Source organism: Gopherus flavomarginatus, chromosome 1 (assembly GCF_025201925.1).
Source record: "Gopherus flavomarginatus isolate rGopFla2 chromosome 1, rGopFla2.mat.asm, whole genome shotgun sequence".
NCBI lineage: Eukaryota > Metazoa > Chordata > Testudines > Testudinidae > Gopherus > Gopherus flavomarginatus.
In genome coordinates this window covers 25,802,112-25,816,982 of record NC_066617.1, presented here as the reverse complement: position 1 = coordinate 25,816,982, position 14,871 = coordinate 25,802,112, and the positions used below count along the sequence as shown (strand labels likewise).

General features: G+C 40.7%; 1 protein-coding gene across 12 annotated transcripts in view; it reads right to left on the bottom strand.

The window, feature by feature from the left end:
* Positions 1–3,612: 3,612 nt before the first annotated feature.
* MAGI2 (membrane associated guanylate kinase, WW and PDZ domain containing 2) overlaps positions 3,613–14,871 on the bottom strand; it is a 1,116,388-nt gene continuing 1,105,129 nt past the window's right edge. For 9 of the 12 annotated variants that reach the window (XM_050936773.1, XM_050936777.1, XM_050936776.1 and 6 more), the window contains one exon: positions 3,613–6,399. In XM_050936773.1, coding sequence (XP_050792730.1) covers positions 5,597–6,399 — 803 coding nt within the window. In that variant the 3' untranslated portion in view covers positions 3,613–5,596. The remainder of the gene's footprint in view (positions 6,400–14,871) is intronic. The other 3 variants (XM_050936782.1, XM_050936783.1, XM_050936784.1) reach the window with 1 other exon arrangement.

Below are 14,871 nucleotides of genomic sequence, written 5' to 3'. Positions count from 1 at the left end.
TAGACTCACACCTGTACAGGTGGCCCCCTCCTGTTCAGGGTTGAAACATGGAGTGGACATTGTGGGGAAACCTGCAGTTCCTCTGCCCATATGTCTCAGCCCTGTAGGTAACAGAGCCTGTCAGTCTCCATGGCCATCAGCTGAGCACCATTCACAAGCACTAAAAGAAAAGGCATCAGTTGAAAAGACTGTGCAGCTTGAGGGATTTTTCTGGGTTTCTATCAAGCTTGTTTGAATGTAAGTACCTCCGCCTAACACTAGCACTTTGTTCCCTTATTTGTCTGTGTGACACCCAACCTGTTAGGCCCCATGCAGGGCAAGTCCAGCAAGAGCCCAGGCTCTAACCTCCATTTTCCTTGTCAGATCCAGGGCCAGTGCAACCATTTAGGCAAACTAGGCGGCCGCCTAGGGCGCCTAGTGGTTGGGGGCGCCTAAAAGTCCCCTAAGGCTAGGAGGTGGAGTGGAGGTGAGCTGGGTGTGGGGGCGCATGAGGGAGGCGCGCAGAGGGCTGCCCGCAGTAATGGGGGGAGGGCGCACAGGGGAACAGCTCCCTGCCCCAGCTCACCTCCACTCTGCCTCCTCCGCTGAGCACACAGCCCAGCTCTAAGTCTCCTCTAATCAGCGCCGAAGCCTGGGTGGGGAGGAGAATTAGAGCAGCGCCGGCATGCTCAGTGGAGGAGGCAGAGTCGAGGTGTGCAGGGGCGGGCTACCCAGGCAGGGTTAGCTTCCGTGGGGGGAGGTCTCCCCAGGCAGGGTTAGCTGCCATAGTAGGGGGGCGGGAAGGGGGAAGTATCCCCAGGCAGGGGAGGGGGGAGTCTTTTTTTTTCTTTTCAGACAAATTCCACAGTGTGAACACAATTTTTTGTGCGCTTTACTACACAAACCCATACTGAATCATTTTAGATACAGACTGAATTGCCTTTGAAAAAATGATGTCTTTTATGGTTTATCTTCGCTACTGAACAAGAGCACCTGTATTCTAGCTCCAAGAATGATAAGCAAACGAGTTCTTGCTTCATCCTAGTTTGGGTTTGTGCCACTGTCACTAGCAATCTTGTTTTCTTTTTGGAGATGAATTCAGGAATAATTCAATATATCTATGCTGCATGTGTAACCTATCCTTGGCCAGGCAGGGTTAGCTGTCACGGGGAGATGGGGGAGCGTCCGCCTGGGTGAGGTTAGCTGCCTTGGGGTATGGGGTGGAGAGGGGTTAGCTGCTGCGGGGGGGGGGGGGGGCTTCCTGGGTAGGGGGCTGAGTTAGCTGCTGTGGGGGGGCAGGTTTAGCTGGGGAGGGGGTGCAAGGTGGAAGTTTCGTCTAGGGTGTGAAACTTCCTTGCACCGGCCCTGGTCAGATCTGTATTGGTGTGGAACCAGACAGAGAAATGCCACATGACTGGTGAGCAAAAGCAGCTAGGGCTTGTTACCCTACCAAGCCCAGCTGATCTATATAAAAGATCTGCCTTTCCACAGCTCATTACATCAGACCTTGAACACTACAAACACTCTGAGTGCTATATAAACAATAGTTAACCTGTCCTGAGGTCAGTGTGGGCAGTTCTCCTTAATAACATAGTTAGCATTTTAATAAGACTTTCTCCATCCCTCCAAATATCAGCCATTGATCAAGTGAAGAGATAAACAGACTATGCCTCATGCCACTCAATTCCTCACAGCAATGCTACAGCTCTAGGGAGAAAGTGCTAATTTTGCCAAACTCCTCCCCTCAAATCTGCATTTTTCCCAATCACATGCATGCTATTTGGCTATAACAACAGGCTCTGCTGTTAAGGAGCTGTTTCTCAGTGTACAGCCAATTATGTTACATGCTGCAAGTGGAAAAATCTGTGTAACTATTCACTCTCCTATGCTACTAGATTGGTATCAAATGATGTATAAGCAAAAAACAACATTAAGGGCAATATGTTTCTGAGTAATAACATGATGGTTCAGGCTGTATTATAAGAGGTGTTCAAAAACAGGGTGAATTTTAATTTCTCTGGAGGTAAAACAATCCCCTGGGAAATGCATTGCTTGCTGTGTATCACTACTAATAGGAAATGCAATGAGTATGTAAAAGTGAGGGAAACACTCAGTGCTGCAAATTTAGAATCTGTTCTAAACTGCTTTGAAGTCAATGGAAGGATTCTCACTGACTTCAGTGGAATTTGAATCAGACCCTTATTCACCAGTCTAGACATGGGAATGATTGACACTTATGTCCAGTGGTTTAAAGCCGTGGTGTATTTGTTTTGCGAGATATTGTAATAGTAAAAAACAACAAAGTTATTAGTGCAACTGGTGGGAAATATTTACGTGGAAAATTTTCCTGCTGACAAATGAGGTTTAACTGAAAATATTTTTTTTCCAGGCAAATGGTAGTTTAAATGAAAAATTTTGATTTTTCTTTCAGGAAATTTCAAAACAAAAGTTTCATTTAATTTTGAATTGCCATTTGAAACAAGCCATATTTTTGTTTTGCTTCAACTTGAAATGCTGATTTTTTAAATTCACCTGCACCCCCAAATGAAACAAATCAGGTTTTCATTTTTAGTTTCTGGATTCCCCCTCCTTTATTAGACCTCTCGCCTCTATTTCACACACACAAACACCCACCCCTACCCCCGGGAAGAAAAACTTTTAAAAAGCAGGGAGAGTGGAAAAAACCCCTATTTTTCTCATTTTTTTTGTTTTCCAGTTAGATGAAGTTGGGAAACAGTTGCTAGCCAGTGACTTCCTCTGTCTTTTACCAATGGAAAAAAGGGGTCCAAAGGAAAAAAGGAAAGAGAGGGGCATTCCAGCCCTGCCAAAAATCCTAATACAGAAAATGGAACGCTGAAATTTTCCAGATTCCAAACATCTAACTGAAAGAACATTGTATCTGTAGGAATCAACTCTATTTCCCCATCAACTCTAGTTATTAGTAGCCATGGTTCTAAGGTGTCATGAGTCAGCAAGTTACATAATAATCCTTGCCGAATCTTGCGCCCACGGAATTTAACGGGAGTTTTTCCATTAAGATCAATGGGAGCAGGAGAAGGCCCCCATAACATACATTAGTGTCCTAAATCCATTCAATACAACAAAATTACTCTCTAACGTTTCCTGATATATTCTGATAGACGGTTTTTATCAGGTAACTTGGTACTTAAATCATGCCCCACAGTCTATTCAGCAAACCTTTATAATGCTCAGACTGACAAATTCCAATTGTCCACGTTAGATAAGCACAAACGATGACTTCCAGTGCTGTGCTTTTTATATTTTTTATATCTCATGATCGGGGGGAGGGAGAGTTGAGTGTTTTTGGGGGGTGGGAGGTTTGCCAAAAGTGATTTTTTGCTGTTTCTAGATAAAGACATACAAAATAAATTTTCTTTATGGTATCTGTACTGCCTGCCTGCATTTTAATTCAGAAATTGTATGCTTCCTCTGCATAAAAAATCAGCATGGCAAGATGTTCCTCATAATAAAACTGTGTTATTTCCAGTCCAATGCACGCAAACATTTATTTCTTGGTAGCCCACTTTAAAAAAACACTCAAAATTAATACACAGTATGTACAGTTGAAAAAAAGAATTTTGGATATATATATTTTATTTGACAGTGGTTTAGATTATCATACAGTAAACAAGATTTCTGTAAAAGTTAATTTATCCGTAGTGGTGCGTTTCATAAAAATAGTTGCTCACTTACAGCCTTTCTGTGACTATTAATACATGGAATTATATTTATAGAGAGAGAGCTGTACAGGGTAAATTCACAGCTAACACTACACAGAAATATTATTTGGAATGGGGTTTAGATTATGTGCTGTCTTCACAGGTTATTGATTACAGCCGCATAAAGCAATTACTGCACAAGGAGTAGCTGTGAACTGTGCAAATTAGAGTTTATGCAAGCATAATCTCAATTGTTTTCTAGGTTTTATGATTTGTTTTCCATGTGTAAAGAAACAAGATACCAGGAAGTGCATCTACACTACTGAAGCATTGTCCAAAATCCAATTCAATAAATTAATGGCAAATTATATTGGATTTCTAGTTCAGGGGATAAAGATTTTTTTTTTAATTAAATAACAGTTGTCAACAGCTGCATGGATTTGTGCTTTTTAAAATATGATAAATGGAGTTGTTCTTAAAAAAAGGTTTTAAAAGCTGCAAAATCCTTTGTTTGAGACTTTTAAAATAATTTGACAGGAAGAAACATGCCTACACATTCTAAGGGGAGAATGAGTCTAGTGCAGTGTATGAGACATATCGTTATGTGCTGACCTGTTTGGATAATGATGATCTGAATGTGACTCTTGAGCAGAGCAGATGAAGATCAGAGTTTGCTAGCATACCAATGTCTATCAATTTCTGAAAACAGCATCAACATTTTTTAAACAATCAGTGTATTATTATCCAGAGCTTTTTGGCAAAACAAGAAACCTACTGGGGACAGAATGGTGACTCAGTCATTTGGAATCCTTCCCCAGGAAGGTGGATTTGAGACTTGAAATTTGAGACAGAGAAACAAGTAAGATGGAAATAAAAGAGAGAGAAAATTCCTCTGATGAAAATATAATGAACTAAGAATTTTTATCTTGGAAACAAGTCTCATCTGTGTTAGTGTGTGCATTAAAAGCGTCTGAGCTGCCAAAACTTAAAGATGCCTTAACTAAAGTCTGTACAGATGTATGAAATATAGCACTGTGATTGTTTTCTGTGGGAGAGAAAGGCCTTTTTTTTTGAGGAAACTGCAGCTTTTTTTTCTTTTAAGAATCATCCTGGGTCTTGTAACTGTAAGTCTCAGTTTTGAGCTTGCCCAATTGATGTTTCTGTGCTACTTGTAATATTAGGGGAACCTGTGGCAAATCGCTTTTGAGGATAATTTGCAACTACAACTGCACCCTAACTCCTTTCTAATGTACAGAAATATGATTTGTTCACAAAATGGCAGTAGAAATGCGATCACACCAACTAATCCACTCGATTCCCCAACTCAACACATGAAGTGAACAACGCTGCTGGGTATCATGTGGACTATTCCAAATTGTTAACAATGGAGACATGTCATGGTCGTACAGTTTCAAAGAAACCCTTCAACCCTTGTCTAGATATGTTGAGAACAACTTATTTACAACATCTTCGCTCAGTTAAAATAGCCTTCCTCAGTTTCAGCTTGCTCCGTGCAGGTTTATTTAAGGCGATGTTCCAGTTTGGGATTGCTCTGACTTGTTCCAGTTCCTGATATAAAGTTTGAACTAAATCCAAGTCCTTCATGCAGTGGAATAAAAATACTAAAGCTACACTGCACTGTCCTTCTCTGACATATTGTCCTTCGTATTGTTTTGGTTTCTTCCATAGCTGCCAAAGTCCCTAAAATGGAACTGGGGACTTTAGGGTCAGTTTTAAATCTCCATGTTGACTATATGCTGCTTGAACTTATTAGACATTGTGCACATTGTCATGAAATTACACATTAATGTTTCCATTCCTCAGTATTTTGTGTATATGTGTGAGAGTTAAAATAAATTAAAATAAATCAATGTGAGACAGAAGCTAAGAAGTATGTTTCTGCATCAGTGTGAAACAGTTAGAGGGCAACAGTTCATTTATCTGCTCATGGCAGAGGTGCCAGACTTTAGTACACTAGGTAGCTTATCCGAGCCAGGAATTTTCCATGGGCCTGGTGAGACAGTTGCCTTCCGAACTGTATTGTTGATGCTGCGCATGTTAATGGAATGGAGATGTCCCTTCCTGGGGAACTCACTGGGTTTCCCATCAGGATCCCTCTTGTTCTGGTCCATATCACTTCCATGTGAGCTGCAGCTATTGCTACTGTACGCCTTTGTAGCACCAACTAAATCAAGCTTGACATGTTCAGAAGCTGCAGCTGAATTCTTGTCCATGGTATTTCCAGATCTGTGACCTTCTTTCATACTGAGAGATCCATCTTTCTTGCCTTCTGGCTTCTTGGCTCTCTCAAGATGTTCATCATTGATTCCGGCACATACATGCTCTCTTTCTCTAGCCTCGATCGTAACACTCTGTCCCACTGCCCTACTTTCAGAGGTGGGCCTGCAACCACCAGTGGTCTTTTTTTTGCCTTCTGAGTATCCTTTCCTAGAAGCCTCTTCATGCCTTGTCCTTTCTACCTTTTTAGGGCTTGCTGACCTTTCTCTTTGCTCTCCTAACCTTTTCTTTTTGTGGCCATTTGCCGAAAGCTCCTTTGGTTTTCTTACATCATGTTCCCTCTTGATATCCCATCTTGGTTCTGGGTTTATCTGGTGAGAAGGGTCAGAGAGTGGGGCTAGATGTGATGAAGATAATGGTGAGATTATGTCATCAAGGGAAATAGCTATTTCCGGCAGACCTGGGGAGGTGGCAGAGAGAGAACTCCAGGAGTTTGGTTCGTCTGTTATAACAACAAAGAGAAGGGAGTTAAGGAATTATTCACATAACTTGGACCATATATTTCAAACATCAGTTACAATATCCAAAACCCATACTGGACCTAAATCTGGCAGCCCTTAGATGATAAAATTCCCATTGAAATCAATGGATGTGGGAGATAGAAATGACATCAACAGATTTGCCTGAGTAAGAACTGTGGGAATTGGTACTGAAAATATCAAGTGCGTTGATATAGGTTTAACTTTTCATTGCGTGTATGAAAAGTATAATAATAATGACATAGGCTGGTGAAATCAAAATGCATTTTTGTGCCATTATAGTGGATTGCTTAGTGAGCATATAATTTCGCTCTCAAAGGACAAACGAAGAGGCCTTTCTGCTATCTATTATACATATCCCCACAAGCATACAATAATCAGCAGAAATGTGTAGTCCAGACCACGTCATCAATCAAATCCAATTTTTCTAATCAACTATACTATTGCAATGTCTAGGGCCCTATTATTCTGAAAATGTATGTACAGTGTTCTGCCTTATGCAAAGACATACAGGCTCTGGGAAGTCTAGGCTATCACCCTTGACTTTGTCTCAGTTACTCTGCCTCAACAGAATTTGGATAGATTCTGTAGATCCCATTTTCTTAAGATAGATGGTGCTTAGGATATGCTGAGCCACAAAGAAACCCAGAGGCATCGTGTTCTTCTCCATTTCATAAATACTTCGGCCCAATCCTGCAAGCCTCTATTCTCATGAGTCGCCCCACTAACCTCTTTGGAACAACTCACATGAATAGGATGGTGCAGGATGTGGCCCTTCACATGTGATTCAGAAGAGCTGAAAGGTGAGTTAATTAGACTTCAGCACCTACATCCCAAACCATTGGCAAAATAAAAAGTATCTTATCTTGGTCAGGCCAGTGTTTCTTTCTCTTTGAGTGAGTGATCAACATTTCTTTTCATTCATCTTAAGGCAGGCAGCCAGTTTGAGACTAATCGGAGCTGCTTGGCAGCCTGGCTCCCACCCCTTCCACCGTGAGGCTAGAGAAGTCTCTGAGCTTGGTTAATGTTGTCCCCTAATTGCCACCATTCCAGTAAGATGAACAAATCCATGCAATGATGGGACTCAATGAGAGGAGACAGCATGTTTATTACGGAGAAAATGTTATCTCCTGACTGAGGGTAAGTCAGGGCAGCACTTACAGATCGGAACTACTCCTAAAAATCTATAACATTTCTTTTTCCTAAGTAATGTTGTGGCCAGTTTCAAATCATCATGAGGCTTGTGAAAAGTGAAATGTGCTTTATGCTCCAGTCTGGGATGTAAAGACTTACTCTATGGAGACCGTACGCTTAACGGAAGCACTCTGCGTAATTATTTATTTCTTTAGCAGCTAAAAATAGAAGAGACAATATTGAGGTGGGTGATGTAGTGAGAGTGAGCAGCATGGCCAGCAAAGGAGATATTTATTTTCCCATCTGGTGCCAGTCATGTGCTTTTGCACCATGAGCATATCTGGGGAAAAATAGCATTTGAAAGGTCAAAAGTGCAAATTCTGTGTAAGGAAAACAGGCTTTGGGCTTTGATTCTAACTGGGTCCAGGGTCTCAACTGAATTTTAAAACCTCTCATCCAAAAAAAGGGAGGGCTCAACTTTTCAGGCCTCTCTGCTCTCATGAATTTGCCTATGAAAAACTAGTGCTGCACAGTCACAATGGTTTCTTGCAGACATCGATGGGCTAATTTGTTGTTTAATGCTGCTCTATAACTCCCAATAGAGTTAATAGGAGCCATGTTTGTGACCAAGGAGCAGGGCATCACCGCTTAACTCTTTAAAAAAAGCTTTTTTTTTAGCTGCTGTTATATCTAAATCACTAGCTAAATTTCACTTAAGTCCAAGTAATTTTTTGAAATATTTCAAAAACTATGGCTCAAAATGGCAACCGTCTGATTTTTTCCCTCCTGCTTACACCACAGATCTATCTGAATCAATTTTTTCTCCCAAGGAACTAGTGAGGGAAAAACTTTTCAAGTAAAGATCCTATGTGCCAAGTTCACATCAAAATTAGAAAACTCTAGGAAAAAAGTCAAATTTTTGCCTTTTTTAAATATCCATGCAACACCACTGAAGTCAGCTGTGTGGGCACGATGTAAAAAGGAAACAGAGAAACAACTATCATTGTGCTCTTGCCATATCCACACCGCTTCCCCAAATTAAAGGCATTGTTGAACTTCACTGACTGGGAGCAGAGTGCATTGGGCTAATCTGAAATCCCTAATCTCACATGACAGAAAACCACATTGTTGGGGGCGATCAATTCCAGAGCAGTAAAAATAGGAAGGGCCAGCAGCAATACGACTGAGTGGAGTGACCTAGTTGCCACAGTACAAGACTGGGTCAGCCCCTGCAAATCACCTTTCCCTTATGAGGACTGAGCCAGTTCGCTATCTGTCAAAAATAGGATGGATGGGCCAATCACTGGTCCCCCATGATACAGCACAGTGACGCAGGCCTATGACCTGTTCCAAAACACCCAGAAGGAAAGGGACCAAGGGTTGAGTGGGCTTGCTGGGTAGCCCTCTGAAAATAGAGGGGACCCGGCACTCGGCGGATGGAGGGTAATTAGTCTCTTGGCTGTTTCCCAAGGAGATTTGCAACCAGCTAGGAATCCTGCAGAGAGAGCCCCAAAACACACTCTGCTGCTCCCAGTCATTCCCCAAGATCCCTTACCCGAACATGTCAGACCCATGTAAAGGGTTGAATGTAGTTCAGTTTGAGTTTTGGGTGTCTGATATATGCATGGATTTCTTATTACTCTGAGCCCGTTCATCCATTCTTAGTAGTTACCCAAATCAGACTTTGGCTAGGGATGTCATCAGTCACTCTCCTAACTCTTGCTAAAAATGCTGTAGGATCTTTAATGACCCCAAATGGGCAGACCTCAATTTTTTCTCTAGGTAAAGGCTGCAGTTGCAACAGTACATTGCTCCCAGCACCATGCTTGGAAATGTGTCAAATACTGACATAGCTAAGGGCTGCCTCCTGAAACACCAACAATACTTCCTGTAGTGCTAGAAAGTCTCCAGGCCAGTCCCTGGCTTTGTTCAGCTGCTGAGAGCCACTGGTGTGCAGTAGGGCAGGCATGGATCACTACATTATATGCTGATGTAACTTTTGCAAGACTCATGTTAAGACTGAAACCTTGCCATTTCTCTCTTTAGCTCACATGGGATTTTTGCAGACAGGTAAAGATTTTGTACACTCAATAACCAAAATGGAAGCTTACACTGAAGTGACTCTCTTGTTTACTTTCTTTATCCATGATTGCATCATGGAAGACTAATGGAAATTTTATGCCTAGAGCGACAGATTTTATAACATGCCAATTTTTTTCAATAGTTTGGATCCTCTACCGCTAAAAGTGAATACAGGTGAATTATATGAACAATTACATTAGCTGCCAGGTTAAAATATATAACATCACTGGTATTTCCCATTTCCTGGGCCAAGAAGTACTACTTGCAGGCAGAGCTTAATAGACATTTTGCCTGTGTAAGAACTGCATGATTGGGCCCTTTACTTGACATTTATTTTCACAGTGGAATGTGTGCATCTGTTTTTGAAGACAACCACCGTAAGTGGAATTTGAAATGCCCTAAGAAAATAATTTCCAGTATGACTACATCACAGAAGATCTCTACACATAATAAATCACTCGGTTTATATTTTGGGGAAATGTATTATGTTTGAGGAAGAACATGCGAACAATAACTTTCTGTGTTGCTAAATATCGTCAGTTTGAGACAGAACCTGTTCCCCCCTACACTTCTTTTTCTTTTTAAATGAGAAGAAATTATGCAGAAAAAAGCACCCTTCCATCTCGGTAAATGTTGTCAGCAAGCCATTGTTGTTGCAATATGGAATTGACTAACAAAGAGAATACTGATGCAGTGGTATTTAAATATGGTTTTCCCCTAGTGTTACAATGTTATGGGAAAATATCAAAATTTTAGGATAGATCAAAGGGCAGTAATGTAAAGTAATTTGCCGCTCAAAAGAAAAACCTTTTAAGAGCTGTGTGCAAACATAATGGTTTGTTTGAGCTTGTTCAACCATCACTAAGATATTGCTTTTCCATAATAAACATAAATATGAAAAAATGCAAAATGTTATGCCTTAGAACTACCAAATTAATTATTTCACTCTCGCTCTTTCTCCTCTTCACCTCATCTCCTTTCTGAGGTTATGGTTAGATTCTGGAGGAATTTGGTAATGTGTCTGAAACATCAGGTCTTTGCTTTAACTTCAAGACATTTTACAGATACAAACAAAGTCTGTGGTGGTAATTATACATATAACCTATTCTTTAGCAACTTTCAGTCCAAAGGATCTGAAAACATATTACAAACATTTAAAACTATATACAGAGGTATACTTTCATTCCCTTCCACACTCCACTGAAATGCAACCACATATGTGGTAGAAAATGGCAGCTGTTTAACAATGCATGAAATACTACTGCACAAGTTTATGAAAAGAACAAAAGAATACCATGTTCAATTAAAACCGCCGGGGGGGAGGGGATTTAGGCAGGATTATAACTATCCATATTACAATGTGACTAGAATTCTAAGGCTGTCACTCTTACTATGGCCAAAATAGAAAAGGCAAGAAAATAAAGTGCCATGAGATTTTTAACGTGACAAAAAGGAGGAAATGAGTTAAGCGGGAGCTTTCCAGTGGTACAAAGAACAGTTAGTTTCCAATGCCCATTGAAGGTTAATGGTGCCTCTCTCATCTGTGTTTTGAAAAAAATCTCCTTTGAACTAATACTGTAAATAGAGTAGATGAACTGGGAATGTCAAGAGTTACTGCACTTGCATCCCAGTTGGTATGTTAGCAGGTGCTTTTTGGTGGAGTGCCAGTCTTCACCACCTCCACCATGTGAGGAGAGGTCCTTTCATGTGCAGGAACGGAGCATGTCTAGCTAGAAACATTCACTTATGTAACAAATTGCAGTTATGTGGTCATAGCAAAGTGGTGACTGAGTCCCAGATCCTCAAAGGTATTTAGGTGCCTAACTCCCATTGAAATCAAAGGAGAGTTTACGTCTATAGCGGAACAGGTAATAGACATACAGTCATTTGGGGGAATAGTGACTTGGGAGAAGTAGAAGGAAGGAAACTTTCTGGTAAAAGATGTTTGATGACATTTTGGCAGTGGAGCCAAATGTATGAAGTGTGTGTTCCTCTCCTAATTAAGGTCTAATCCCACATCTGGAGCCCATTCTTTTTTGACCATTCTGTAACCATGACAACAATTAGAGGTCGGGACTGCAATTTTCCAGCTAAACAAAAAGATGGTACCTTCTACAGAACAGTGCCCTTGCATAATTTGCTGGGGGGACTGGCTTAGTACAAAATCAGGGAGAAGAGTGTCATCTACTGATTAACAAATATCACTTTCCTAACACCTCACGTTTTCATTAGAACGTGCCCATACAGGTCCAAGTGAGTTCCAACCTTGCTCAGTTTATAATCTCTGCCAGGCTTGCAGCCCAGGATAGTAAGGCTACAGACATACTGTCACATACACCCACTGGGTCTCAACTGTTTTAAATAATGACTCAATGGTTTACCAATAACCTGGGATTTTTAATCAGTTGGACTTAACTTTAAAGTGCTAGTGTTAAGTCCTTTTAACATTCAATAATAGCACTAATAATAATGATACAAACCTGCCTGATGAAATATAAAAGATAATCATTTGCATTTTATTACAGAAGTAAAATAAAATCGCAGTGCCTCTAATAGCCTAATTCATGAATAATTAACAGTATTTGTAAGCTTTGGGTATTTTCAGAAATAGGAACTAAATAGTTCCCAAAATGTCTTTGCATCTGTTTTTCATCTCTGTTACAAAGTGCTAGCAAATCAAATAACTGGTTGTTAAAATCAAAATGTGGTAAGTTATATTTTACTCTTTTACATCTGAAATTACATATTGCCAGAAAGTGACAAACTTAATTCTTACAGATGCAGCTAATAAAGAAAATAGAGAAGGCTTATCCCTGGTGTATATCTCAAAACAAGTCAGTGGAATTACATCTTGGAATGCCTGTTATGTTCTTGATTGCTTTGGTCTCCTGCAACCTGTGTTTCATGCTCTTTAGAGCAGATCTTTCAACTCACTTTAATGATCTGTCTTCGAATGTCCACAGCTACTGAAATCACAACTCATTTTAGTTACTGAAGTAAATGACTCAAAGGTTCCACTCTTTGAGTTTTGGATGGTTTGGGAAGCCATAGAATATTAGGGTTGGAAGAGACCTCAGGAGGTCATCTAGTCCAATCCCCTGCTCAAAGCTGGACAAATACCAAATAAATCATCCCAGCCAGGGCTTTCTCAAGCCAGGCCTTAGAAAAACCTCCTACCTAGGTAATCCACTCCAGTCCATCACCACCCTCCTAGTGAAATAGTGTTTCCTAATATCCAACCTAGACCTCCCCCACTCCAACTTGAGACAATTGCTTCTTGTTCTGTCATCTGCCACCACTGAGAACAGCCGAGCTCCATCCACTTTGGACCCCCCCTTCAGGTAGTTGAAGGCTGCTATCAAATCTCCCTAACTCTTCTCTTCTACAGACTAAATAACCCCCGTTCCCTCAGTCTCTCCTTGTAAGTCATGTACCCAACCCCCTCATCATTTTCATTGCCCTCCGCTGGACTCTCTCCAATTTGTCCACATCCCTTCCGTAGTGGGCGGGGGGGGGCGCGGGGGGAGACAAAACTGGACACAATACTGCAGGTGTGGCCTCACCAATGTTGAATAGAGGGGCATAATCTATTCCCTCGATCTGCTGGTAATGCTCCTACTAATACAGCCCAATATGCTGTTGGCCTTCTTGGCAACGAGAGCACACTGCTGACTCATATCCAGCTTCTCATCCACTGTAATCCCCAGGTCCTTTTCTGCAGAATCCTTTGGTAGGTTCTGTTAAATTTTAAAACCCAGAAGGGAGGAGCAAGGCAGTCTACCCCTTTAGAAAAATCCCAAACATCAATAATACTGGAAATAGTTAGAGGATCCAGCCATTTCGCCCACTGCCATATAATCTTCTGTTGCTTGCAGTTGAAGCCATGTTGGTCCCAGGATATGAGAGAAACAAAGTGGGTGAGGTAATATCTTTTATTGGACCAACCTTTATTACTGGAAGCAACATACTTTCGAGCTTCACAGAGCTCTTTCTTTTGATCTGGAGGTGGTAACCAGAGTGTCTAAGCTAAATACAAGATATGACAGACTGTTATGTATGAGTTCACACATGCTGCAGGAGACCGCTTAAAATGAAGTGGCTGATTAAGGTTTAGCAGGCAGTAGGGTGTGTTACAAATTGTTGTGATGAGCCATAAAACAAGTGTCGCTGTTAAATCCATGGTTTTTAGTGTCCACAGAGTTATAAATTTAAGGTTCCAGGCTCCTCTTTTGAAGGTGTACAGGTTTCCTTTGAGGCTGTGGACTGAGAGGTCAGATATGGCATGATAACATTGTGAAAAGTGTTCCTCCACACTGATAGAGTGTTTTGGTTTTTAGTATTTTTTTCTTCATTTATCTGCAGGTTTTACATCAGTTGTGCTGGCAGGATCTAGTGACACTTTGCTTTGGTACATCTGGTCTGTGGGAACTTTACTCTTATATATATTCTCTACTCACACACTATCATCTCACCCAGTTGATAGTATCCATGCAACCTTAACTTTGTCCTCTTGCTTTAGTCTGTATATGGAAATATGATACTGGATTCATGCTTTGCCATTGGTAGTAAAGATTATGAGAAGAATGTAGTCCCAAGCTACATTCAGTTTTGTCAAAGTACAATAGGTTTTATGTTATGACGTGCTCTTGGCTAGAAGAACATTTTTATGAGCAGAAATAAAATAATTGGTCTGATTGGTGTTATGAAGTGTGTGACAAATGTCATGGTGCAAGCTTGTCTAATTTTATACAGACCTTGTAAGTGATAATTATAATAACTATCCTGTGTTGTCTTTTAGTGTTCTAGTATTCCAGTATATTGTAAATAGGTATAAGATTTTTATATTCTCCTAGTAATTTTGACTTGTGCATATATTATTACATATTTTCAGGGGCAAGCCTAAGCCTAGATGGAAAGTGTAAGTCAAGTAGGATGATGGCAAGAGAGGAAGGATTATATGACAATGAGGACATGGCTGGATCTCTTTATTTTTCATTTACAGACTTGGTAGTGTTTGGAATTTTTATTGTCTGTAATTTTTTGGTGGGTGAAACCCATTTAATCTTAATTCTTTTGAACAAAGTGATTTCGGGGGAATTCTCTTTGTTTTGATAAGTGACAAAGGTTTGAATTGGGTTTGGTGGATAATTTCTGCATGAGGCTCCTTAGAGCAGGGCCCACTCCTGCAGGTATCAGCAAGTCCGTAAGAGGCATGTGAG